This window comes from Caretta caretta, chromosome 9 (assembly GCF_965140235.1).
Source record: "Caretta caretta isolate rCarCar2 chromosome 9, rCarCar1.hap1, whole genome shotgun sequence".
NCBI classification, from domain to species: Eukaryota; Metazoa; Chordata; order Testudines; family Cheloniidae; genus Caretta; species Caretta caretta.
In genome coordinates this window covers 88,608,117-88,632,602 of record NC_134214.1, presented here as the reverse complement: position 1 = coordinate 88,632,602, position 24,486 = coordinate 88,608,117, and the positions used below count along the sequence as shown (strand labels likewise).

Genomic DNA, 24,486 nt, shown 5'->3' with positions numbered 1-24,486 from the left:
CCATCCTTCCTAGGACATAGGTTATTTGCACTGTTTGTCAGTGGCTTCTGCTTCCTTGTTCACTCTGGATTCATGAGCAAGATCACATGACATTGTGAAATGCTACACATACGACAGTGCGGCAAAAAGGTACCAGTGATATGTCTGACTTTTTAATTCCAGCAGATGCTGGTTGAGGGGGCTCCATAATTGCTCTGCCAAGGCTGAAATAGCAAACATGTCATCCCTCTTGGGGCTCGTCACCGCAATGCAGCACTTGTCTCCAGCAAAATATAAGCTTCCTGGATTGATAGTTAATTAGATTACAGTGACTGCTAAATAGGAATTTTACAAAGCAAATATCAGAAAACGTCAAGACTAGTGATGTGCAGGATACCATCGGCACGCCAGGAGCTGTGCTGTCTCTGTCTGTCCAGTTGGAGAAGTTCAGAGGAAGATATACTGCCCCAGATCCACTGTCATTGAGGGTAGTTCCCTGCATCAATTGAGGGCAATGTGTGTCTGGGCTGGCATTTACTGACATGAGAAAGAGATCATTTTGCTCTTGTCTAGCTGGGAATTTGCACAGCCTCATGGCACATAATGATACTATGATTTTTTCTTTTTAAATTGCTCCATGTTGGTTTTTAAGCACTCGCCCAAATGTTGTGAAATGCAGTAGCTGGGTGTACAGCTTTGGTGGTGGCTGTGTTCTGAAAGTTTTGAAGCATGTTTATTTTTCTCCTTTTAAAAAAGAAAACCTATTTGAATCTAGGTTTGCAAGCACATGACAGAGTATATTTTGATGGGAAATATATTTATTGAGATGAATCTGAACCATGGAGGTTGGGGGTGGGGCAGGCTTAGTTTGGGATGAATGGCTCAGTCATGCTACTTAGGCACAGCCCAGAGTAAGGGCCAGTGTGGAGCTGCATTGCTCCTGAGGGAGCATCGAGAGGTATTCTGCCTCAGGGAAAACAGTTTCTGCTACACCTTTTTTGCGGTCCTGCTGCTTTCTGGAGGTAATGTGGGCCATGGCCCACCTCCTCTTCCCCAGGTATCTCCCCATTCAGAGTACACTCCAACCCTGAGGGAATGGGGAGGGAACAATCCTCCCTACTTTTGCCCTTTCTCCTCCCACCCTGCCCTTGCTTAAGGCCCAGACAGGATCTAAGCCTAAATCATTTAGAACGGTTCTGTCTTTTAGACAGCCATTGAACACATAGGTCCAGATGTCCCGATCTCCACAGCTAGTTAAGGGTCCCACCCTATTTTTCAGGGCAAGGAGTAAGAAAGACACTCTTGCAAGTTCTGGTATCAGAGATGGATGGAGCACATTTCTGGACTGGCAAGAGTGAACCGAGCACTGATCCTGTGAGATTCTGAGTACCCTCTGACTTCAGCAAGAGTTGAGGGTACTAGCTGCACGGCACATTAACAACAGATACGGACACTTTTTTAAGAACTTCTTGATATTTTGTTCCACTTGTTCTAATGCTGCCTTCTTTGCACTTGATCACCCTCTCTTTAGTAGGGAAAGCCAGACTTTGTCTCAGCAGTTAGAGGTTGCACTGGTTTAATTAAAGGCATATTTTTTAATTGATTTAGCTGATTAACACTTAAGCTAAAAGCCATTTAAGCCACATTTAAATCAATTTAAGGATGTCCACACAGGGGTTTGCACCAGTTTAACTAAACTGATTCTTATTAACTGCTGCAGCTTTTATCAGAGACAAGGCCTTACCATCATATCAGCTACCCGAGTTCTATGGTGGGAGTTTGTTTAGTACTAAGGCAGCTCAATGCAGCCTTCAACTTTGAAGCACTCCATCTTCTGTCCCCCATGTCAGCGGGCACAGGCCTCCACTGTGACTATTTTCTGCCTCAGGCTGCAATGTACCTTGTTTCCCCGTCACACCAAGGGCACAGACAGTCTTACTCTGAAACAGAAGCGTCCATGTGGGGGGCAGTAGGGGGGAAATGTCCTATAGGTCCTAGTCCCTGCACAGATTGAGTTACTTAACCAGGGTTCCTCTTCTGGGATGCAACCTTTTAGGGTAGCAGCCAGCAGAGCCTCAAGTTTCCTGAGGACCAGGAGAAGCTAAGAGGATGTGTGGAGGCAAAAGGCATCCAGAAAGATTGTCTGGGCCTTCAGTGGATCCCCTGAAACCTACCATAGGTCTGTGGGCTCTTTGGCTTGAACTATCTGCCGGTTCTGATGGCAGTGAACCTCACTCCCTCTCCCCATCGCCCCAAGACACGTGCCCAAGAACATGGTGTACAAACTCAAATCTCCAGTAACCTTACGCAGGAAAGATCTGCATCACCAGTAATGGTTGGTGCCGACGCAAAATCAAGGGGCTGGGCACTCCACCATCCCGTACAGCTGACCACAACTTGCACCATGCTGACATCCTTCCAGGCACCCCCCAGCTCACAAGCAATCAGCTTTGCTGAGCTGCAGAGCAGAACCCCACCTTCTTACTGGGCCCACCCACTGCCTCCGTTTGATGCAGCTGGCTCACAGTCAGACTCCTTGTACAGCTGCAGAGGAGGGGATGGAGCTCTGTACTTAGGCTGTTCAGGTTCCTTTTTATTCCCAGACAAGACAGACCATGTTCCGGTCATTCCGGAGAGGGAGCAGCTCTTTTCGGGGCTGAAAAAAAGCTAGCCTGTTCCCACCCGCAACAGCACTCTTTAGTGCTGCAGCTAAATATTGCCAGTTCTTCCCCTTGTGGACTGTATCCTAAGAAACAGAAAGTGATAGGCCCAGCCCAGTCCTTTTCTCTTTGGGACCTGCCCAGGGAGAAAAGGTCTCAGCTAGTTAGCAAAGAAATCCCTCATTGTCGCCACCACCAACTATAGTGGCCAATGTGGCCCACTGTTTCCATGCCTGGCAACTCATTCTGTAACACGGTATTATCTATTGTTATTTTATGTAAATATTGAAGTGTTTTATGCAAATATTGCCTTTAAAGTATATTGAAAGGATCCTGAACTACAATATTCAAAAAATAGTGAGTTTAGGTCAAGAACATTCAATTGCTTTGTTTTGTGTGTAGGAAGGGAAAGGTTCCAGGTTTTTTGCTTTTAAAAAACTGGTGTTAATTTGTTCAGGACATGAAAAGCCCCGCTTACCTATACTAGCTTACTCTCTGTTAGTGCAATAAGATATCTTGTAAGTTCAAATTTCTCAGTCTACTTGTGAAGCTACTGTGAGCTGTCTAATTATTCTACTAAAAAGGGAAAATTTGCGTTACTGGATTTCCATTCTCTTTATTTAACAGCGTGTGCCGATTACTCAAAGCGATATGGGCAGGGCCTGGTAATATAGTGTTGCTCTAGTATTAACTTAAGGGATGATCCAGTTGCCTGCAGTAGAAATTACTTTGTGGCCAGGAACCCTGCTTTATCGCTTTGTGTAGTTTTAAAGTAGTTAAAAGCTTGAATAACATAAAATAACATAATATAATGTTATTTATGTTATTTCCCACGTGAAGAACTCCTGTAAACCTTGCAGTATTGAAACTCAGTGAACAAGGCATCTTAGACAAGCTGAAAAACAAATGGTGGTACGATAAGGGTGAATGTGGAGCCAAGGACTCCGGAAGTAAGGTCAGTCGCCGAAGGTCTTTTTGTACTGATTAGAACTCACATTTTGACCCACTGTGTTTATCCAAAAATGATTTTCAACCGTTAATATTTACGTTTCCAAGGTTCAAGGAAAAACTACTAAAAAAATTAAAGATCAGAATATGACAGCATTTTTCTTTTACAGTATTAAAGACTTTAGTTGTAAGTACATTTTACTACTTGGATATTTTGCTGGGGGAAAAAAAAAAAGGCCATGGAAAATGCCTAAACGAACCTCAGACTGGTATCTCCATTTAACCTACAAGCTTCATCACAGTCAATGTATTATTTAGTCCAGCATTGCTTTTCATTTTTGAGTTCTGAGTACATAAAATTTTGTTTCAAAATTGTACCTAAAATTCCTGTCCACACTGGTTGTGAGCGATAGGTCACGCATGCTTCTGAAGGATGGATATTTTCATGAAAGACATCCCATTGATGAGCATGAAACACCTTCCCACCCCCACCACCCCCAAGAAAGTTTAAATTTTCTGTTTGAATTTTTTTCTAAGAAAACTAATATTGTGATATTATTGGTAACTCATTTCATAAATCTTGGACATTCATTTTATTGTGCATTGAACCATTTTGCTACTGTATTACTACATTCCATACCAGAAATTTTGTAACTGTTGGAGAATCTGAATACCTGGCATACTTTAAATCAGAGGTTTTCAAACTGTGGGGCATGCCCCCCTAGGGCAGCATGGAGGAATATTCAAGGGGGTGAGTGGTGAGGCTGGGACCAGCCCCACAAGCCAGGGCTCAGGGAGGGAACACCACCTCCATCCCCAACTCACCTCAGTGGGCCACCCAGCCTATGGGTCAGTGTTAATGCCTCCACACCCAGCACTGGCTCTGTCCCCAGAGACCATTGCACACGCCTTCCACCAGTTGCAACCAAAAATTGTAACTCAAAGGGGTGGGGGGCTCAGCTCAAACAGTTTGAAAACCACTGCTTTAAATGTATTGTTGGTACAGTTCATGGTTTAATGTAACCAAGCTACATACTAAAACTAATCACTGAGGGCCAGGCATCAGGTAACCCTGCAGCTGTTCCTCCTGTAGAATTCCCAGATACTTCAGTGAAAGTTCCACATGTGGATTAGTGGCTGGATCAGGCCCATGATTTTTATATTTCCCGTTTTATTTGGGGGAAAACATTCTGCTTAACCCAGGTAATGAAAATACAGAGGTTTAGTTAATGCTAATAGAATTATTGAGGAAGAACAGAGCTGACCCAGCATTAAGCATTATTGGAAAGGATATTGAAAGACACCAAGAGGAGATAAGCAACCCAACTCCCATCAGAAAAAAAATCACTCCCCTTGGTGCCTTTGTGAATCTCCCCATTATTAGGTGTTTTACTATTTTAGAGCTGTCTCCTGGTCCTCCTGAAGTCAACAGCAAAACTCATTGATTTCAGTAGGATTGGAATTTGCTTTCAAGGCCTGATTTTCCAGCTGTTGCAGAATAATTTTGGATCAATGAGAGTTTGAATGCACAATTGTAGGATCAGGCTCTACATTCTTGAAATACAACTGCAAACATAAAATTTAAAATTGCAGGTAATTTAAAAAACTGCCTTTATCCAAAATGCCTGTATTTCCCCCAGGCTGTTACTAGGCAGATTATATTTTCTCCTAATTTTACAGAAGTTTTGGACATCCCCAGAGAACTGTCATACATCAAGGTGTACCTGCAAATATTTTAAATTAGTAAAAATATTTACTGCAGATTGCTCTGGCATCTGGCTTGACAACAGCCACCTAGATTCTATGTGTTACAACTCAAAGAAGGAAAGTATGAATAAACAATATTTAATAAATGCAGAACACAATTCAATTCAGCAGCAAAATGGTTACAATTCTGTATAACCTGATTACAAAAATTCTATTTTTTTGAAATGAAGGACTTCCCCCGTCTGCCATGCATTGAAGGTGCATCTAGACAGCTTTTTAAAAATTAATATTAATTTTATTCAGTAAGCCAACCTCTTTTTATAACAGCGGGTGCTAGTGTAGTTAGCTGGACCTGAAAGTAACTGACCGTCTTCCTCAAAAAAAAAAAAAAAATCTTATTGTTAAATAGAAACCTGATCATTTTCTCAACATCCAAATTATTTTCTCTACATTCACCAGAAATAACTAAATCTTGTGTCTTGTTAGTTTTAAAATGGACTTCTGTAAAGTCTGCCTTATTTTATGCAGTCATTGATCTACCCAGTGGGGAATTCCAAAAATATTTGAGATTCTTTGGGGAGAATGAGGCTTGGTGCCTTCTGTTTGCTACCAGATATACGCAGCAGCACTTAGGTTTGCTGGGTAGAATCCTAGCCCTATTGACGTCAATGGCAAAAGTCTTATAGATTGCACTAGGGTCAGGATTTCACCCACTGAACAGGGTGAGATAGCACAATAACTGTCTTGCGAATCCCTAGTTTAAACCATTTCTGTGTCAGTGGGATAAAGTTGAAACTAACACTGATAAATGAGCTCCAGCATGTAAAGTAACTAGGTAAGAGTATTTGGGGCACCTGATATTCTGAACTGGGATTTCTGGATGTGTGGGCGCAGGGAATCTGATGCAAACAGAGTTATATATGTCCGAGCTAAGCCAATCTGACCTTTTGCTGCAGAAAAACTAATCAAGTGGTTCATTTTTCTTAGGACAAGACAAGTGCTCTGAGCCTGAGCAATGTTGCTGGGGTTTTCTATATTCTTGTTGGAGGTCTTGGTCTCGCCATGATGGTTGCTTTGATAGAATTCTGTTACAAGTCTCGTGCAGAGTCCAAACGAATGAAACTCACAAAGAATACACAAAACTTTAAACCTGCTCCTGCAACCAATACCCAGAATTATGCTACATACAGAGAAGGCTACAACGTGTATGGAACAGAAAGTGTTAAAATCTAAGGGTACGATTCAGGTCTAGTAAGCTAATAAACTAGTTTATATTTTGCTAACATCTGTTCTTCCTCCCCTCCCTCGCAACTTGAGTAATTTTTCAGAGTTATTGTATGTATCAGAGTGAATGGGCTACAATAATTTTCATAATATAGTTTGGAAAAGCTCTTTCACAATACTCAGTAATATTTGTGATTTTATTTGTTTTCTTAATCAAAAAGAGACCAGTTTCCATTCCATACCTTTAATGGTGGTGCCAGACTTGAGGCTGAAATAAATGACTGTTGTATCTGAGGTTCTGGCATTTCAATAGCACAGTGTTTCAAACAGTTCCATCGTCCCTTTAAATATTAACTGTAAATTTAGAAATCTTTTCTGCTTTGTTTGTGATGTTTTCCCCTTTATTTAATTTATTTATTTATTAAGAAGTTGTGCTCAATTCAGCTAACTGCTTCTAGGAAGTCTGGTAAATATTTTACATGCTCTTGATGAGAAATTTAGAAAAATATCTCAAGTTCTACAACAGAAGTGGGTGATTTCCTCATGACAAAAATACAAGTTAATTACTAAATCAGTGCCTTTCTAGAAGTTATTTGAACAGAGTAATTCACATATTACACCTATAGCTAAACTAAAAAGCAAAGGAATTCTAACTTTCAGATCATCTTTGTTGCTGTAAATGATGAGGGGGAAGGTTGCATAATTAAATGTAGATTAGAATTATGGTGCCTGATGATAACACACCTCTGAGTCTACAAAATGAGGGTCCACTCCTGCTTCCATTGACTTGAATGGAACCTTTCCACTGACATCAGTGAAAGGAGCAATGGGCTCCCTCAACAAGTTCTCTTCCCAAAACTTCCCACTTCCCATCAGGTTGGAAATGTTACAAGAACTGTCTAGCTTGTGGCATTACAGCTTCTGGCCAGAAGCAGAAAGGGACAAGGTGAGTAAAATCATGATATGTTATTTTTAAAAAGAAAAGGAGTACTTGTGGCACCTTAGAGACTAACCAATTTATTTGAGCATGAGCTTTCGTGAGCTACAGCTCACTTCATCGGATGCATACCGTGGAAACTGCAGCAGACTTTATATATACACAGAGAATATGAAACAATACCTCCTCCCACCCCACTGTCCTGCTGGTAATAGCTTATCTATAAGCTATTATAGCTTATCTATAAGCTATTACCAGCAGGACAGTGGGGTGGGAGGAGGTATTGTTTCATATTCTCTGTGTATATATAAAGTCTGCTGCAGTTTCCACGGTATGCATCCGATGAAGTGAGCTGTAGCTCACGAAAGCTCATGCTCAAATAAATTGGTTAGTCTCTAAGGTGCCACAAGTACTCCTTTTCTTTTTGCGAATACAGACTAACACGGCTGTTACTCTGAAACCTGTTATTTTTAAAGAGTCTAACTGGACATTTGCAAAGCCTCACTGCAAACTTTATCATCAGGAGTAAATACTGGTAGTATGGGAGCATCCAAAGGACTGAATGGGGATTGGGGCAGTATTGTGCTACGGGCGGTACAAACAGAAGGGGGGTGGGGAGAGAGAGACACACACACACTATACATGACCTGAATAGATTTTAATCCTTCCTTTATGTAACCTGGTTCACTCTCCCCTAGATATAATGGTCTCCTTTCAGAAGGAAACAACTGAAATATTTGTATTCTTATCACAGATCCTCGCTTCTCACAGCATGCAACAGGAGGAGCAGCTAAGAATGTGGATACTCCATGGACCCTGAGCCAGGTTTACTTTCTCCTTGGTGTCAGGCCTGGCACACATTGATGTTGGTGCAATGAACTTTTAATAGGAAAAACTGATTTTTTTTCCTTCAGTGCCTTATTGAAGACTCTGAGACTCAACAATGCAAAACCATCACTGAAATATTCTTGCTTTGCTTGAAAATTTAAAAAAAAATGAACTGGTAAAAGATACTAGTATGTGAAAAAAAATTCTTGTAAAAAAAAAACAAAAAACAATCAGTTCAACAAAAGCCATTCTTTGATACCACTGCACAGATATGAACTTATGTCCTAAAATCCAAAAGAGTCAGTTTCACCACATGCCCCCTACCTAACCAAGTTCTTAAACTATTCCTGATATAAAGCCTCAGAATTCCACGACTTATGAACAGACTGGCCTGTCCCTACTTCTGAGAACTGCTGTCAAGATGCTCTGGGGGGTTGGTTGGTTGGTTGGTTTGTTTGTTTGTTTTAAGCAGTGGTGTGATTTTTTTTTTCTAACCACTTAAAATCCTCCAGCTCATTTGAGGAAACGTGTATATCAATAAAAGATTAATGTAACACCACACACAAAAGATGCTTTAAAAAGTTAGGGTCAATGATTATTCATCTGTAAATCCAAAAGGAAGTGATTTGTGGAATTCTCTATCTTGCTTCCAGATCAGCAAATGAATTCTCTTGACAAGTTAACTATAGTACAGGCAAAAAAATACTTCTTTTTTCTATCACCAGGCATACCTACAGGTGCTTTATTAAAATGGCATTAGATGGCTTTAGAAGAAGCTATTCATGATTTAGGTTTCTTGCTGTGTGTTTGCATTTTAATTCAATGTTTAGTATCATGCAATGAGGCAAGAGAAGAGCAGGAGAATAGTTTTCTCCACAGATGACTAAACCACTTTTCTCAAAACTAGCACTGAGAGATGATGCTTTTTGGCGAATTCTCATTTTAAAAAACAGAAATAAGGAAACAGGATAGTATCTCAAGTTAGACCTGCAGTTCCAGACTATAGTTACGCGATCTCACATTACTATTGCTAGTACTGTTATATCAGCTCCTGCCAATTATTGTTTCATGGCTGTTCATCAAAGGAAGTCTGTGTCCTTTCCTAGTTTGTAAAGGATACAATGTATTCCAAAATATACTGCTAAAGATAGAGGCTCAGTATTATTCACTTCCAACTTCTCAGATATGGGCAGTTTTTCAAACTTGACACTCTGCCAGAAAACAACTTACTTAACTGCATCTTTTTAAAACAAAAATCTTAAACATATTGTCAGTTACAAGAAAAAATGTTAAAGGAAGTATCTGCATACTAATTACCTCTAATATGACAATATCTGTAGTTCAATAGAGTTTTATTTCATCAGTAACAGACACTGAAAAATCAGAAACAATGAATAATCATTTTTAAAAAGAAGTTTGACCCATAGGTCTCTAGTTCACTGACAATATATTTGATCTTTTGTGAGAATAAGAAAAGATAAAATGGGAAAGTCTTGTTAAAGAAAAACATATTTCTGACAATGTAATATACAAAAGTTAAAGCTCATAAGAGAACAATTCACTATTCAAGTTTTTAACAAGGTCATGAAGAAAATGAAAATGTTTTTTCTTCTCTCATGAAACTGTGATTTTCAACTTCTGAATGCTATAACATCCCAGCAAAGGGAAAGCTAAAGCTGTGCAGTTATAAGTTGTATTTAAAAAACAAAAACATTTTCTTAGAAGCTGTATAAAAAAGATGTGTGTTTATCAAATCAATTTTTATGAGTGGAGGCTTCACACAGGTGAAGAGGCTTGGTAAACCATTTGTTATTTTTTAAAACTTGCATGTAAAAAACAAAACAAAAAAAGTGTTGATAGCTTACAAATTCCTGTTACTAACTTCAAGCTCTGGAAGTTCAGCAGTAGTCACTTGAGGATTTTTTTTTTTATTATTATTATTTATTTGGTTTGGTCCTTTATTTTGTTTTATTTATTTTATTTTATTTTTTAAATTAAGTTCCTATTTTTGTTATTAAAACTGCACTTCAGTGAACAGAAAAATTGCCAAGCAAACTAATGGCTGTAAAAGCATAAACTGCATGTGTGGGTATAAATTACTGAACCTCATTTTAATGAGGTGTTGTACAAAGTTTTAATACATTTTGTAAATAAAATTGTAAAGAAAAAAGATCCTCTGCACTTTTTATTCAAGGCTCCTTGCTGGTTGGGCTGAAGAGAGCAGATGGGATTCTTTAGATTACTGTATATTGTTTAAGTACCACTTTATTTATGATGTTTCAGTGGAGAGAGTTTCTCATCCATCTGGAGGGCTTAATGCAGCTTACTGAGGGGACTCTGCACTGGGCCAGCTATGGGGAAAAGGTGCAGCCCAAATTTAAGAGTTAACACTGGGGTCCAAAACAGCGAGGTGCTGAGCATCTTCAGCTTCCATTCATGCAGCGCAAGTTACTCAGCTCTCCAACTAGAGTTGCAAAGGTTCACGTGTGTCAGGAAGCTCAGTTCTTCATCTCCTACACACCACAGCTCCCATTTCTCAGTCTGTTCCCTCCCCTCCATCAAACAACCCAGGAGTTACTGCTACCTTGGGATGAGGCAGGCACAGGTGGTCCACCAGGCAACTAAATTCACCACTATGTGGCAGCACGGAGATGGGTTGTCTCCATCTGGAATAAGGAGAAGACTGTTGAGTAGAGCTGGTGAGGAAACAGAATTTCTAACGTTTCAAAACTCTCCTTCATTCTGAGTCAAAAGGCAAGTTCCTGTCATTGCAAAATAATAATTCCAAAATATTTCGTTTCTGAAATATCAAAATTAAACTTTCTGAGAAGTCAGAATGTTCTCTCGTAGGATGGCCCCAGCTGGAGCACCCTCCAGAAGCAGGCTAGAGCATGGCAGGTGCACTTGCCTCAGGTTTCCCCCATTTCCTCATGAAAGGAACAAGTCTCTCAGTGTGCAATACAAAGCCTGTCTCTGGGTATAATGTATTCATCTACACCAGTAAAGTTAATCCCCAAAAATCGTGTAGTAAAACCATTCTCCAATTTCCTCAACAAACAAAGACACAGCAGATTTTTCCAGCTTCCCTCTTTAGGGTCATGAGCTCCAAGTGACCCAACTGAAAGTCAAGAGCAGCACTTTGTTCTGGACCTTGATCCGGGCCTCCCTGCCTGAGTATGACCAGTCTTCTCACAGCCCTTCACTCAAGCCACCTGAGGGCTCCACCCTCAAACAATGTTACACTCCTCCAGGCCTGCCTGCCTGGGAGTCCAACCCTTGCTCAGGGGATTCATCCTCCTGCAACAAACCTCTTGTTCATGGGCTCAGCTTCCCCTGACCCAGCTGGATCTTTCCCTCTCCCTAGGGGCCACTGCATGAGCCTTCCACTCCCCTGGGGTCCCCAGCTCTGATCAGTCTCCTTCCCCCTGGGGTCCAGGAGCCCTCTCTCAAGCCTAATTGGGAGGCAACTAACTAGTCTCAGAGGCACTGGCCTCTTCCATCTTAGAGGACCAGTGTCACCCTGGGACAGTTACATTTCAATTTTGTTTCAATTTTATGTTCTCTTATAAAAGTTGAAACAAAGTCAAAACTGAGCATCTCCACCATATTGAAACAAAACGTCGAGATAATTCCCCCATCAAAGATTTCGCTGAAATCAGTAATTTACAGCAAAACATTTCGGTTTCATCACATCGGCATTTACCAATGGGAAACTGTTTCATGAGGAATTTTCAACTAGCCCTGCTGTTGAGCTTCAGGCTGTATTGGACTTGAATAGTTTCCTAGGGCCCAGGCCAACAAGCCCTTAACTCCCAGTTGAAAGTGCACAAGAGGTGAGCTTTAAAAAACAGACTGATTTATCCTGTCTGAAATCCAAGAAATGTATGATCCTGCAAGCGCTCAGCACCCCCATCATCCCATCTGATGAAGTGAGCTGTAGCTCACGAAAGCTTATGCTCAAATAAATTGGTTAGTCTCTAAGGTGCCACAAGTCCTCCTTTTATTTTTCCCATCTCCCATTGACAGTAGTGGAGGGTGGGGGCACTCAGTTCCTCCTGGGATTGGGTTCTTATTTGTATCTTCATTGTATAAGCAATTAGTGCATGAATCTGCAGGATGCTGAGCACCTCCAGGGTCCACTGAGCACCTGCTGCTCAGTCACGGGGGCATTTGCTGGATTGTAGGAGACAGACACTGAGGGGAGCTTGAGAAGAAGCGATACCAGAACCAATTAGTGGGAAAGCAACATGGCTGGTCCTGAGCTGGCCAATGCTAGTTCCCCAGGACTGGAGAGATGATAAAAATTGAAATGGTTCTTTAGTTGCCATGGAGACAGGGTAGCGCTGAAGTGTAAAGAAACTCCTGAAATATACATATTTATAACCCAGTAACTCCCAACCTTTAAATACTACATTTTTGACACTGCTGCTATAAATACATTCAACAAAAGAACTTCTCCAAAGTGTTCTGTTCCACCTCCACCACCACCCCCAGTCACAATACCTGGAACTATTTTCTCTATTCCAACTACATTTGCTTGCTTTCCTACTAAACTCAGGAAAGTTGTGCTATTTCTGAGTAGTTACTTTAGTGCTTTACAAGCTATAATTATACAAAACCATCATAATAAATTGTCAGGATGCTACAAAGATCGTCACTGAGCAGCACTCCCTCCCACCCCCGTGTGCTTGGCCCTAAAGCTGCAGCACCAGCCCACAGAACATAATTTTAAAATATAATTTGGTCCTCTCCACAGAATTCAGATACTAATATCTAACATTTTGTCCAGTGGCTACAGGTTTAATTTAGGCACAGCCCACAGGCATCACCACATAATTCAGGAGAGAAGATACACATCAGGAATGATAGTCCCTTATCTGAGCCTTTTAAGGACTTAAGAGCTAGAATTTATAAATACAGCCTGATCACAGAACATGAACTATCGGCAAGAGACCAGAGTTATGAATTCACTGAAATGCAAGGCCAAATGCTCCGTCATACTCTAGAGAAGAAATGCACGTTAAAACAGCAAAAAGACAAATATTGTATAAACAGTATAAAGCCAAAGCCAGAAAACCTGTGAAGTGACTAGATTTGTACTTCCCCTGCTCGCCCCTGAAAATACATGCAGGCTTTTTGGACATTACTACAGAAGCCAAATACACAGGATTATAAAATCTGCAGCATGAGGCACAGGTCACTTGCAGGTTAAAACTAGTGTAATGGTGGATTCTCTGTAACTTGAAGTCTTTAAATCATTATTTGAGGACTTCAGTAACTCAGCCAGAGGTTATGGGTCTATTGCAGGTGGGTGGGTGAGGTTCTGTGGCCTGTGATGTGCAGGTTTAACTAGATGATCATAATGGTCCCTTTGGACCTTAGGGTCTGTGAGACTAAAACTTTCTAAATGCTACTATAATCCTCCGGGGATCTACCCTTCAGCACCAGTGATATCCTCCTGCTGTGGAAATCAGAGTAGGGTCTGAGGAGCCCGAGCAGCCCTTGGAGAGTCGGTTGTCTGTTGCTGTCAACAGTTAAACTGCATTAACCATTGCTTTTTCAAATCAAGAGTGGCTTCAGTTGCCACAGAAATGTTATATGATGGCAGAAGGGGAGGCAGCAGTCCACAGGATTTGCACAGCAAAGGGGAGGTGTCTGAGACTCCTCAATGAAGGTTTGGGGTTCTCACTAGGAAAGCTTTGAGACTGGTTCTTCTACAAGGACATGTGCAACCATGTGACACTGATGCCCTAGTCCTGGAAAGGAAGGCAACTTGCCAACCAAAACAGAGTAGATGTAGACTATGGCACTGTTCGGTGATGAATAAGGTGACATCATGCTAGCTAACAAACTACCAATACTCCCTGATAATTTGATCCCCTTTCCAGCTAAAGAGGAGCTTGGGAATAATAAAATATTGCAGTCAGTAAAATCCAGTTTGAATAAACTTGTTCACGGAGCCCTTATATCTTCCTAACATTGAGGCCTATAAACACCAAACTGCACTGGCTTGGAGTGTCCTGACCAGAGTCAAGCTCACGTTTGTTACTTTTAGGATTAAAAAGAAAAATGGGGGGGCATTGTAAGACAGTAAAACAGTGACACAGCCCCTTGCCTACTCCCATTCTGCTGGGAGCAAATGCAGTTTAGATTGCGCAAAACCCCAGACTAGTGCAATGCACCATTCTTTGGGGATGGACCCTAATGAGGGCTCCCAGCAGGCAAAAGGGAATGTGAAACCGGTATGGTGTAATGCCGCTCAGCGCACAGACTGGACTCTGAGAACAGGATTGTGACCGGCCTGAAAAACACCAATGGTAGGTAGCTTCCCCTACGTGAGCTACCTGCATCGTGGGAAGTGTTACAGGAAAGTGATTAGAGGAGTATACATAGAGAGGTAAATGTAAAGCGTGCCATATTACACATTTTTACGTGCCAGTATATGAGTTTGTAGGACCAATAACGTTATTTAACGCTGTTATGCATTTCAAATGGCTTCTTGATTACAGCTTTTAGCGGAGGCTGTTCACCTCCAGCACGGGGGGCAGGGAATGATTTTTCAGGGGACAGATGAAGGAGGCTGGAGGTAGAGAGTAGAGCCATCCTTCAGGTCCCAGCTAGCAATCTACTCCTGCTATAGGCCCCTAGAGCTGAAGAGGAGCCAGGCCATTGTGACTCACAGTTAGGGTAGAGGAGGTCTCAGTGTTCAGGAAAACAAAGTAAACGTGTGGGGGGCGGGGGGGGGGAGATACTGAATAATCATCCACGTTCTGTTTTCAGAACGTATTTCAGCATAGTTTGGGGTTGCTGACATTGCCAAAACAAAACATTTTATTGTGAGACAAAAAGTCTGATAATAGCAACCACACAGAAGTAGCGTATATACTGAAGGCCTTGGTCCTGCTGGGATCCTATCCATCAAAGGTGGTTTTGTGACACCTGGTCTTCATTGTCATGCTTGATACAGGCCACTAAAAGAGGTACCAACAAACACCCTGTCACAACTTGTTTCTTAAATATGCCACCCTTAAGCTAAGATCTGTAGAAGGATACAATGAAATTAATCCATTTTTGTGAAAAGCATCCCACACAATATATGCAGGGAAGCATGAAAAAAAAAAAAGATAGGGTTCCTTAATACCTTCATTTCATGCTCAAAATTCAGTCAAATACAGAATATTCTAATCTGTCCATTTCTTTTCCTGGAAAAACTGCAGTTTTGACTCAATGTACAAGAAGCCAGAAAAGCAGAACCAGCAGCATGTTGGTGATTGATATTCTACCGCCTGATGTACATGTCAAAATTTCCAGCATGCCACTGAGAGATTGGGTGTTAATTTGTCTGCTTAGTCACAATGTGAGAGCTATAAAAGTGTGAAAAACTGTAATGACAGACTAATAAATAATACTTGCCCTGTATGTGCAGCCTCTGCAAATCTACCCCTGCAGTTGTCTCACTGAGCTTCAAGAATGTAGCAAAATAGTTCGTTTACATTTTTCTAATGAATATTCATTAAGCTGAACAAGTCAATTAATGCTGCAGTTGCTGTTTATTAGAAAGATGAGCATAACAAAACCCAAACCCTATACACAGCCAGCCCCAACCCCTAACACTAGCCTGAAGTCAGTGATTGGCAGCAAGAATCCATGATCACTGGAAAAGCCCCAAAGTGAACTATGGTTTGGCGCTCCCAAACAGCCCCACTTAAGACCTATACATAGTCCCATTTGGAAGTTTGAAGCCAGTCTCTAGCTCAGTGTCCACAACCTGTGTCAACCCTAGCCTAGCACCCAGGCAAACAACGAATATAACCTTAGCTCAGAGCCACCTAACACCCCTATCCCTGTAAGAGGGAGCACAGTCGACCTCCACCTCAGACTAGCAGCATCAACAGATCCGAACAGGAACCCTGCATGGGCCTCCTACAGACTTCGATGCTAGTTTTAGTCCATGAACCGTATTGGCACTAATCCTAACCCAGAGTAGGCAACCAGCCTCAACCCTAGCCCAAATTCCTAGCCCAATCCTAAATCCTAAATTAATTCCTTAATCCTAGCCCAAATTCCCCAATCCACCTCAACCCTAATCCTTGCACAGAGCCCCGAAAGAACAAATCTAACCCTGGGCAGGGATCTCCATCCAGCCCTAACCCTACTCAGGACCCATAATCATCTCAAACTCCAACTCTCCCCCATAGTACCCTATCAGACATTACCATGAGCATAGTTTGGGGGTCCATAACTGACTCAACTCTAACACCAGCCTTGCGCCCATACCAACAACATTAACCCAAGTCCCAGGCCCACCGCAGGCTCCAACCTCATCCTAGCCTAGGGCCCAGTACTCATCACAATCCCAGCCAGGAGCCACAACCATTGCCACTGGCACGCTAATGTATGGGCCACAGCTTGTGGACCCTGCAACTGGTTAGAACTCTAATCTTAGCTCAGTGGCAACTACCAGCCCCAAACCTCATTGTACCAGCCCCAATCCTAACTCCAGTCTGAACACACATACCAGTATAACCCTAAAACTGGCTGATACACCTCCCCTGACTCACAGGAGCTGCTATTTAACAGCTCTAACCAGGGCCCAGTCCCAGCCAGACTCCTAGCGTATGGTCTAACATTTGTCTAACCATAAGCAAGCACCTAGTTTAGGATCACCTAACAGCACACTAACCCTAGCCAGGCTGTCTACCAGCCACAACTCAAACCCTAGTAGATGTCTCCAACTGCTCTAGCAGTAACACTAGCCTGGGACGCAGCCAACTCCAAGACTATACCAAGTGTGGGGATACCTACAAACCACAAGCACAAAGTTAGCATAGGACCTTCAATAACTATGGGGAAGCCCTTGGTCCTGAAACTAACCCTAATCACACTACCCTACTAACCTTTCAACACTAACACCATTACCCATAGGCCATAGCCATCTACCCTAACACTACCACTAACCTAAGGTCACCAAGCAGCCCCAAATTTATCCCTAGCCTAGCGCCACATGTTTGCCCTAATCCTAAAGCCACCATGACCGTAGACATAGGCCATCTAAGTTCCATGTTCTGACAGTCTCTGGGTGAAGATTAGGTTTAAAATGATGTCAATAAACTAACAAATAAAAAATGTTACATGCACTGGAGTAAATATACATCCCGCAACACTCCAGTAACTTTCAAAATGAAAGCCATAGTGTGAATATTATTCCTGTTATATTTGTGTTTTGTCTTAGATGTTAGGGAGTAACGTTAGGAGGTGATCCCAAGATTCAAAAATATAAGTCTTGACAATATAAATTAAAAAAGGAAATTGACATCCAGATGGTCATTAGATAATCTCTATAGCTCTTCAGTCTAAATCAGTGGTTCTTACAGTGTGCTCAATGAGGTATTTCCTGATATAAAATGAAACATTTTCCTGTCCACAAAATGAAACATTACAAGAGTCAGGCACTAGCTGGGGCTGGTTGGAGAGAAGATTGGAGTCTATGGAAAGAGCGTGTGTGAACTGAAGTTCATGCTGAAAAAACTGGTCTACTTCTGCAGCAGGGTTTCATTTGAGTCTCTGAGGGAGTATGTCTAACTGTTTGTTCACCTTATAAGCGATGACCTGCCAGTCACTGAAGGAAAACAAAAGACCTCTGATTATATCAGTGCAGGAATTACTGAGGGAAATTGTTTGGCCTGTGTTTTACAGGAAGTGAGGAGTACATCCTAGCCTGTGTTTTACAGGAAGTGAGGAGTACATCCTTTGCACTGCTGTAAACCCCCTGTTGTATCTAGCTAGGAGCAGATCACTGTCCCAGTTGATGTTGGTAAGTTTGTTCCTAGGTAGTTCCGGTAGCCTTCAGCCCAGGAACTACAATTCCCAGAATGCAGAGAGGAGGTGGAGAGAGGTGAAAGAAAGGAGGCATGTGAGCTCTGTGAAAGAGTGAGGGGAATAAACCTTACCTTTGCTGTGCTCAAGCTTCCTGAGTCTTCCTCGAAGGGGTTGAGGTACAAAACCCAGCTTTACTGACTTGTCTGCTCAGTGCTGCTCCACAGTGGAGATAAAAGCAGCCTGAACTTAACAGTGAATCTGCACGACGCCATACAAGTACCATTACGGTATTTGAGTGTTTGTGGGCCCAGATTAGATTTAACAGATTTTTAAAGACACTGTCATAGGTTATGGCTTGAGGTCACATACACCCCCTCAGGGGAAGGTGGGTGCCTCACTTAGCTCTCACCTCCTTCCCTGGTTAACAGCAGTCCAGTGCTCCAGTCCTGGGCCATGGCATCTAACCCTGCAGCTAGCAAGTCTGTCCACTTCCAGGGGGAATGTAAAACAGTCCAAACCAAGAGCAAAATAGTTCCAGGGCTTTGCCTCGTGCAGAGGGGGAGCAGTCTTGCAGCCTCCAGTGGCTGTCTCGGCTTCCATGCTCCTGCATGGCTAAAGGCTAAGAGCTAGTCCTGGGGATTAGCAAAAGGGGCTGTCGTATCTCCGAGAGCTCAGGCTGGCAACACTCTCAAGCTGGTCCTCAGCAAGTAACCCAGCACCCTGCACTGGGGGCTCTAACAAGGCTTGTTTGGAGAGCTGCCCTCGCTGGCCTGAGTTCCTTCCATTCACAGGCCCAGCACCAGCCCCCACAAGCTGGGCAGGTGCTGCAGATTTGGGCTGACTGCGACCACAGGAGTTCTTTAACCCCTTCTTTACCAGTGTGAGCCACCCAAAGACACCACGTTCTATCTTTTCCCCCTCAGAGTGTCACCGCAGGGCAGTAAGGGTTTCTGCAAAGGAGAAATTTTCATTTATGAAGCATAATGGGGAAAATGATGAATTTTAAAAAAAGATCAAATGCACAAGATTTCTGTGTATTTTAGCAGTATGGGAAGTTAAGTTAGGTTTGGGTGTCCTCATTCTGTATGTCCTTACTGTAACATTTTTGGATTGCTTTTAAGTTTAACCTTACCTGGGAATTTCCTCGGTTTGCACAACTTTGCGTTTGGATAATGACAATGCCCCTGTAATGTATTTTACCACAATGACTAATATATACTTTCAAGCCTAACTCCTTCTTAACATGCTTTTTATTTTTCTGTGAATAATAGAAAGCCTGATTTAGTATGATACAGAGCATTCCCAACTCCCAGTGAAGTCAATGGGAATAGAGGGAGGGCAGCATCTGATAGTCCAGGCCCATAATCACAGGAATTTACCCTCGCAGCACAGGGCACATTTGACAGTAGAATAAAAGGCATAACAATGAGAGTATGACAAAACATTGTCGTAATTGGGGGGGGCTGACTCATAATAACGTGGGCCCCCCCAATTATGACAATGCTCTTTCTTACAACATCTGTTATAAAGACTTGGTCTTTCAAAGTTTGGTGCATGGTATTATGATTTTTTTAAAATATTATTATTTAAGGTTATTACATTAATAATTATTCATGCTTATTAAAATTAAATTGCAAAAATTCTTCAGTGTTCATATTTATTGCCTCAGTCTGGAAAATCCACTGTATTTTATACCACAATATATAAACAAGCAGTGGATAATGATTGTTCTATTCCATTAAACTAAGGAATTTAAGAACATAAATAATGTTTTGTAGATATTATAAAATTCAAAGTAATATTAATTCAGAGCATACTAGATTTAAAATTGGTTTCAGGGAAAATATTGGATGCACACCAAAAGCCATCATTATATCCGTGTCATTTATCTGATCTCAATTATCAGGTAGCCTTTGCCGCCTGTGCAATGTGAAAGGCAGAATATGAAGTATATATTGATAAAATTAAGACATCCCGTAACATTTAAGTCTCTCAGCTACAAATAAAAAAACAGCCCAGTTTGAACATAATGTTTTTCTGCCCCTAATTTCTCATCTTTATTACCACTCAGATATGCAAACTGTTGCCAATACTTAAACAAAGACAAGCTAACTTTATCATTTCCCATGTGTAACTGATGGTGTCCACCACATGCTTTGCCCACCCCCCTGGAAAATTCTCCTTGCTAGCATTCAAAATGTGGCTTCCAACAAATTCTTTAGACTTCTCTGTAGAGTCATGATCTGGCTGCTGGATGGTCATGCTATTGTTTCTGATCTTCTATTCTGTATTTATAAATAGACATATGAGTGTTGCAGAAAGGACACATCTCCGTTTCTTACTGCATAATTGAAGCTGGATTTGTACATGGGCATTTTCTACAGCCGTCACATGGGGCTGGATGATTTTGTTACGCAAAAAACTCTATATATGATCTGCATATATTAGTCATATCAAATACAAGACTTTGGCAAGCCAGCGAAAGGGTAATCATGGCTAAATGGGGTGCCTAGCAACAGTACAAATTTAGCTCTTCTATCTACAAAAGGAGATCACCAGTCCACCTTTTCCTTTCTTCTATTATCCCTTCCCACCCAGCTCCTTTTCTTCAGCCTTGCCTGGCTTCTCCAGCCTCCTCAATCTCCCCCTCCTCTCCCCTCCCCTCCCCTCCAATGCTGAGGCTGGGCACTCTTTGGTATAGTGGAGATCTTTAAACCTGTGGCCCCTTCACAAACTTGTTCACTTCACAAATGCTCCTTTCCTCAAAGGAACGATAAATATGTGGTGTGGCGATGAGGCTACACTAACCAAGGTTACTGCAGAAGAATTTTAATTCTCTTCTTGCTCCTATGCTTCTCTTCTGGATGTTATGCCTCGTCCTCACTACCCTTCACCCACCCTCTCTGCTTTCATAGAATCATAGAACATCAGGGTTGGAAGGGACCTCAGGAGGTCATCTAGTCCAACCCCCTGCTCGAAGCAGGACCAATCCCCAATTTTTAGCCCCGATCCCTAAATGGCCCCCTCAAAGATTGAACTCACAACCCTGGGTTTAGCAGGCCACTACTCAAACCACTGAGCTATCCCTCCCCCGCATCCCCATCCTCCTTTTCCCCTATGCCTGCCGCATCATCTCACCTCTCCCTTATACTCCACCCTCCCTTCTCACACACACCCCCTTTCAAACAGTGATGTATCTATAGCCACCAGAACCAAGAAATGAATGTAACTAACCAAAACCATCACATAATCTTATTGATGTAATACTTGTCTACCCATTCCCCTACACACTGTCTTCACCCTGTTTGCTTGGCAGCCACGATCCTGCAGACAGAACCAATGGGTTGGACCCATTGCTTGCACAGAGACCCTGCTAAAATCAACCCTTCCTGGGTGCCAGGATCTCGCCTTGTTATTTTGTTTGCAGACCTTATACTGTAAACTCTCCAGGACAGGAGCTGTGAGTGAAGGCATGGCCCCACTATGGGGTATGCAAAGCATGCGGTGGACACCATCAGTTACATATGGTAAATGGGAGCTTTGCCATTGCCTTCAGTGGGGCCAAGATTTTGTCTTTTTTATGTTTTGTACGGTGCCTAGGATGCTGTAGCCCTGAACAACTGGCAGCAATCTGTGTGAGTTTTTGTCTCTGGTCCTTCATTTTATAAATGAAAAACTTCAATCGAAATGACTGAAAACAGGTTTTAAAAACTGGAACAATGGTAGATGTTGGCTAGTCACATACCTGGACCAATTCTGGCAACGGAGTTTTCCAAGCAGCCCACAACCACGTTCAAGCATGGACTCACTGGTTTGTGAGACCAGAGTCTGGGCTAGCACATACAAAGTAGGAAACAGAAAACGAGTCAGAGCTATTAGTGACTGACAGAAGTTAGCAGCGGTGTAGACAGACCCTGAGAGGTGTGATTACCAACATGGCCAGGCAGACTGGCACTGGCTTTGCTCCAGCGAACATGCTAAAATTAGCTGTGTGGACATAAAGGCACCGGTGGTGGCTCAGGCCCGCCACTCGGACCCAGTTGATTAGATGAGCTTGGACTTGGATGGCTAGCCTGAGCTGCCTCCCATACAGCAACGTTCACATTGCTATTTTAGTGCACGCCTGTCTACCTTGCCAGGACTCACACCACCCAGTTGTGGTGTAGACATACCCTTACTTGAAGATGAGCGGCAATCTCCTTTCATAGCCAGTGTAACAGCAAAACTCCTGCTGTTGCCAGCTGCCAGTTGCTGCACTTACATTTTCAGCATAGTTTATGTAAAACTTAAACATCTGTTAGCAAGTGACTCTAATTTGGAGTGATTTTTCATTTGACATCATGGCAATGGAAAGCTAGTGAGCGGGAGGGAGGGATGCTTCACATAGGTGCATTAGCAGCCTGGCACAAGGGAGCACGTGAGATACTGGAAACCATTGAGCCTACACCAGACATTTATTTATTTCAGTGTCTAACAGTGAATCAGTGTTACTAAATTATTTATTATGTCCATAGCATCATCACCTGGTAGGGTGTTTTACAGAGACACAAGAGGATAAGATCACTGTCCTGAACAATTTATAATCAAAGTCAACAGGACTGCAGGATGGAGTCATTAGTTAGACAGATAACATAATGAGAAATGACAGACCAGGGGATGAAGAGAAACCGAAGAGAAAGGAAACGAGAAACGTGATTTTGGGAGAGCATTATTTCCAAATGGTGGAGAGGCTGTTGACATCTCAAAGTAAGCAGGCAAAACTGATACCTAAAGGTGAACTCAGAGCCAATTTACAGCAGCAGCAGGTAAAGATCATAACAATCTGTGATTCCAACCAGGATACGCTATGTCTACCCTGCCTGCCCAAAGGAACCAATTACAGAGAATTCAGATAATGTATTTTGTTTCAGTGTCATGTTTTCTTTCACTTTTTTTTAATAATAGGCATGAGGAAAGCAGGAAATGGGCATTTAAGATTAGCAGAGGAAAGTGAGCTAATGGGAGGGAGCTCTGAGGAGTGATTGGGAAGAAAAGATGGATGATGCACTTACACAATTATTACTGACTCATTAGTTTAATGCCTGTATCTTATCTACCCCCTTTATTTTCTATCTCCTTCCTAACTAATTCATGTATTTCGGATAAGTGACATTTATGTAAATAGCATACCTGGGAAAGTAGGATTAGAAACCTGATCCTTCAGAAATGGAAGATACAGGCTGAATATCCAGTCAACAAGAGCTCCTTTACTGGGAAATAATCTCACGATGGTTGTGGTGGATATTTAAAACGACACTGGCCAACGTATTAGGAAAGGGGCAGCCTTATACTGGCAGGGGCTGAATCAGAAGCTAGAAGCTGAATAGTCAAAGCTTTGCAAGGGAGTTTCACAATCCAAAAATTTCTTCTATTACAGAATGGACCAAAATAAAAAAAAATTAAATTTCCCCCAAACTAAACTTCTAAAAATAAATGTCAACATCCAAAAATTTTCTTCCAATTTTGACTATTTTTATTTTATATTTTATAATATAAAATTAAAAAATTGAAAGAAGCCATTTTGAAACAGAATATTGAAATGTTACATTCCTACAATTCAGAAACTTTTTTTTTTTTGGCAATATTTGTTTTGTAATGAATTTTCACCAAAGGCAGCATATTTTCACAAACGTTCCACTTTCAACAAATTTGCATTTTCTGACCAAAAAATGTTCTGTCAAAAAATTTCTGACCAACTCTACTAATTGGTCATTTCCCATCTGTAATATCTAATATTTTGATTATTGTATTGCATAACAGTATGTCTGAATATATTTTAAATAAATGTAAGAGAGATTGCAGGACCCTGAGAATTTGGCAGTTATCTCTATTGGTTTCATTCTATTCAAAATCAGACTTTCAGCCTATGAGGCTTTGGTTTCAGATAAATGGTTCTTTATGATGCATTTGTTTGGAGCAACACTGACATTCAGTGGCCAGTTAAGGTTGGCAAGAAGTGCTAATTCTCTATGCTTTTCTGTGTATTATAGTATACGCATCCCAAGCTCACTTCCCATGAAGGGCCAGAACCTATGAGGTGCTGAGCACACCCAGAACGCAGATAAAGGTGCTCAGACCCTTGCAGGATCCAGCCTTGACAATGGTTGTCCCAACTGTGCATGAATTGTGCTGCAAATCCAGTGAGTACAGCATAGCCCTGTTCGAAAGGCTATTCCCAAAGGTATGTGGAACTTGTGTTACTCCAGGTCACGCGGCACAATCCAAAGCTTTACAGCGAACAAATGTTTTCTGTGGTTGTACAAGCTTATCCAAATTCATCTACATCATTTTCATTTATGCTCTTGCTTCAAAGCAAACCCAGCCCAAAGCTGACATTTTTTAGGA

The 24,486-nt window shown here is 41.9% G+C and overlaps 1 protein-coding gene across 4 annotated transcripts in view; it reads left to right on the top strand.

Moving 5' to 3' along the window:
* GRIA3 (glutamate ionotropic receptor AMPA type subunit 3) overlaps positions 1–10,293 on the top strand; it is a 221,808-nt gene extending 211,515 nt beyond the window's left edge. Inside the window, exons 14-16 of one of the 4 annotated variants that reach the window (XM_048863289.2) lie at positions 3,480–3,594; positions 6,282–6,529; positions 8,210–10,293. In XM_048863289.2, coding sequence (XP_048719246.1) covers positions 3,480–3,594; positions 6,282–6,527 — 361 coding nt within the window. In that variant the 3' untranslated portion in view covers positions 6,528–6,529; positions 8,210–10,293. Of the gene's footprint in view, positions 1–3,479; positions 3,595–6,281; positions 6,530–8,209 lie in introns of those variants that run through there. The other 3 variants (XR_007358352.2, XM_048863288.2, XM_048863291.2) reach the window with 3 other exon arrangements.
* Positions 10,294–24,486: the final 14,193 nt, after the last annotated feature.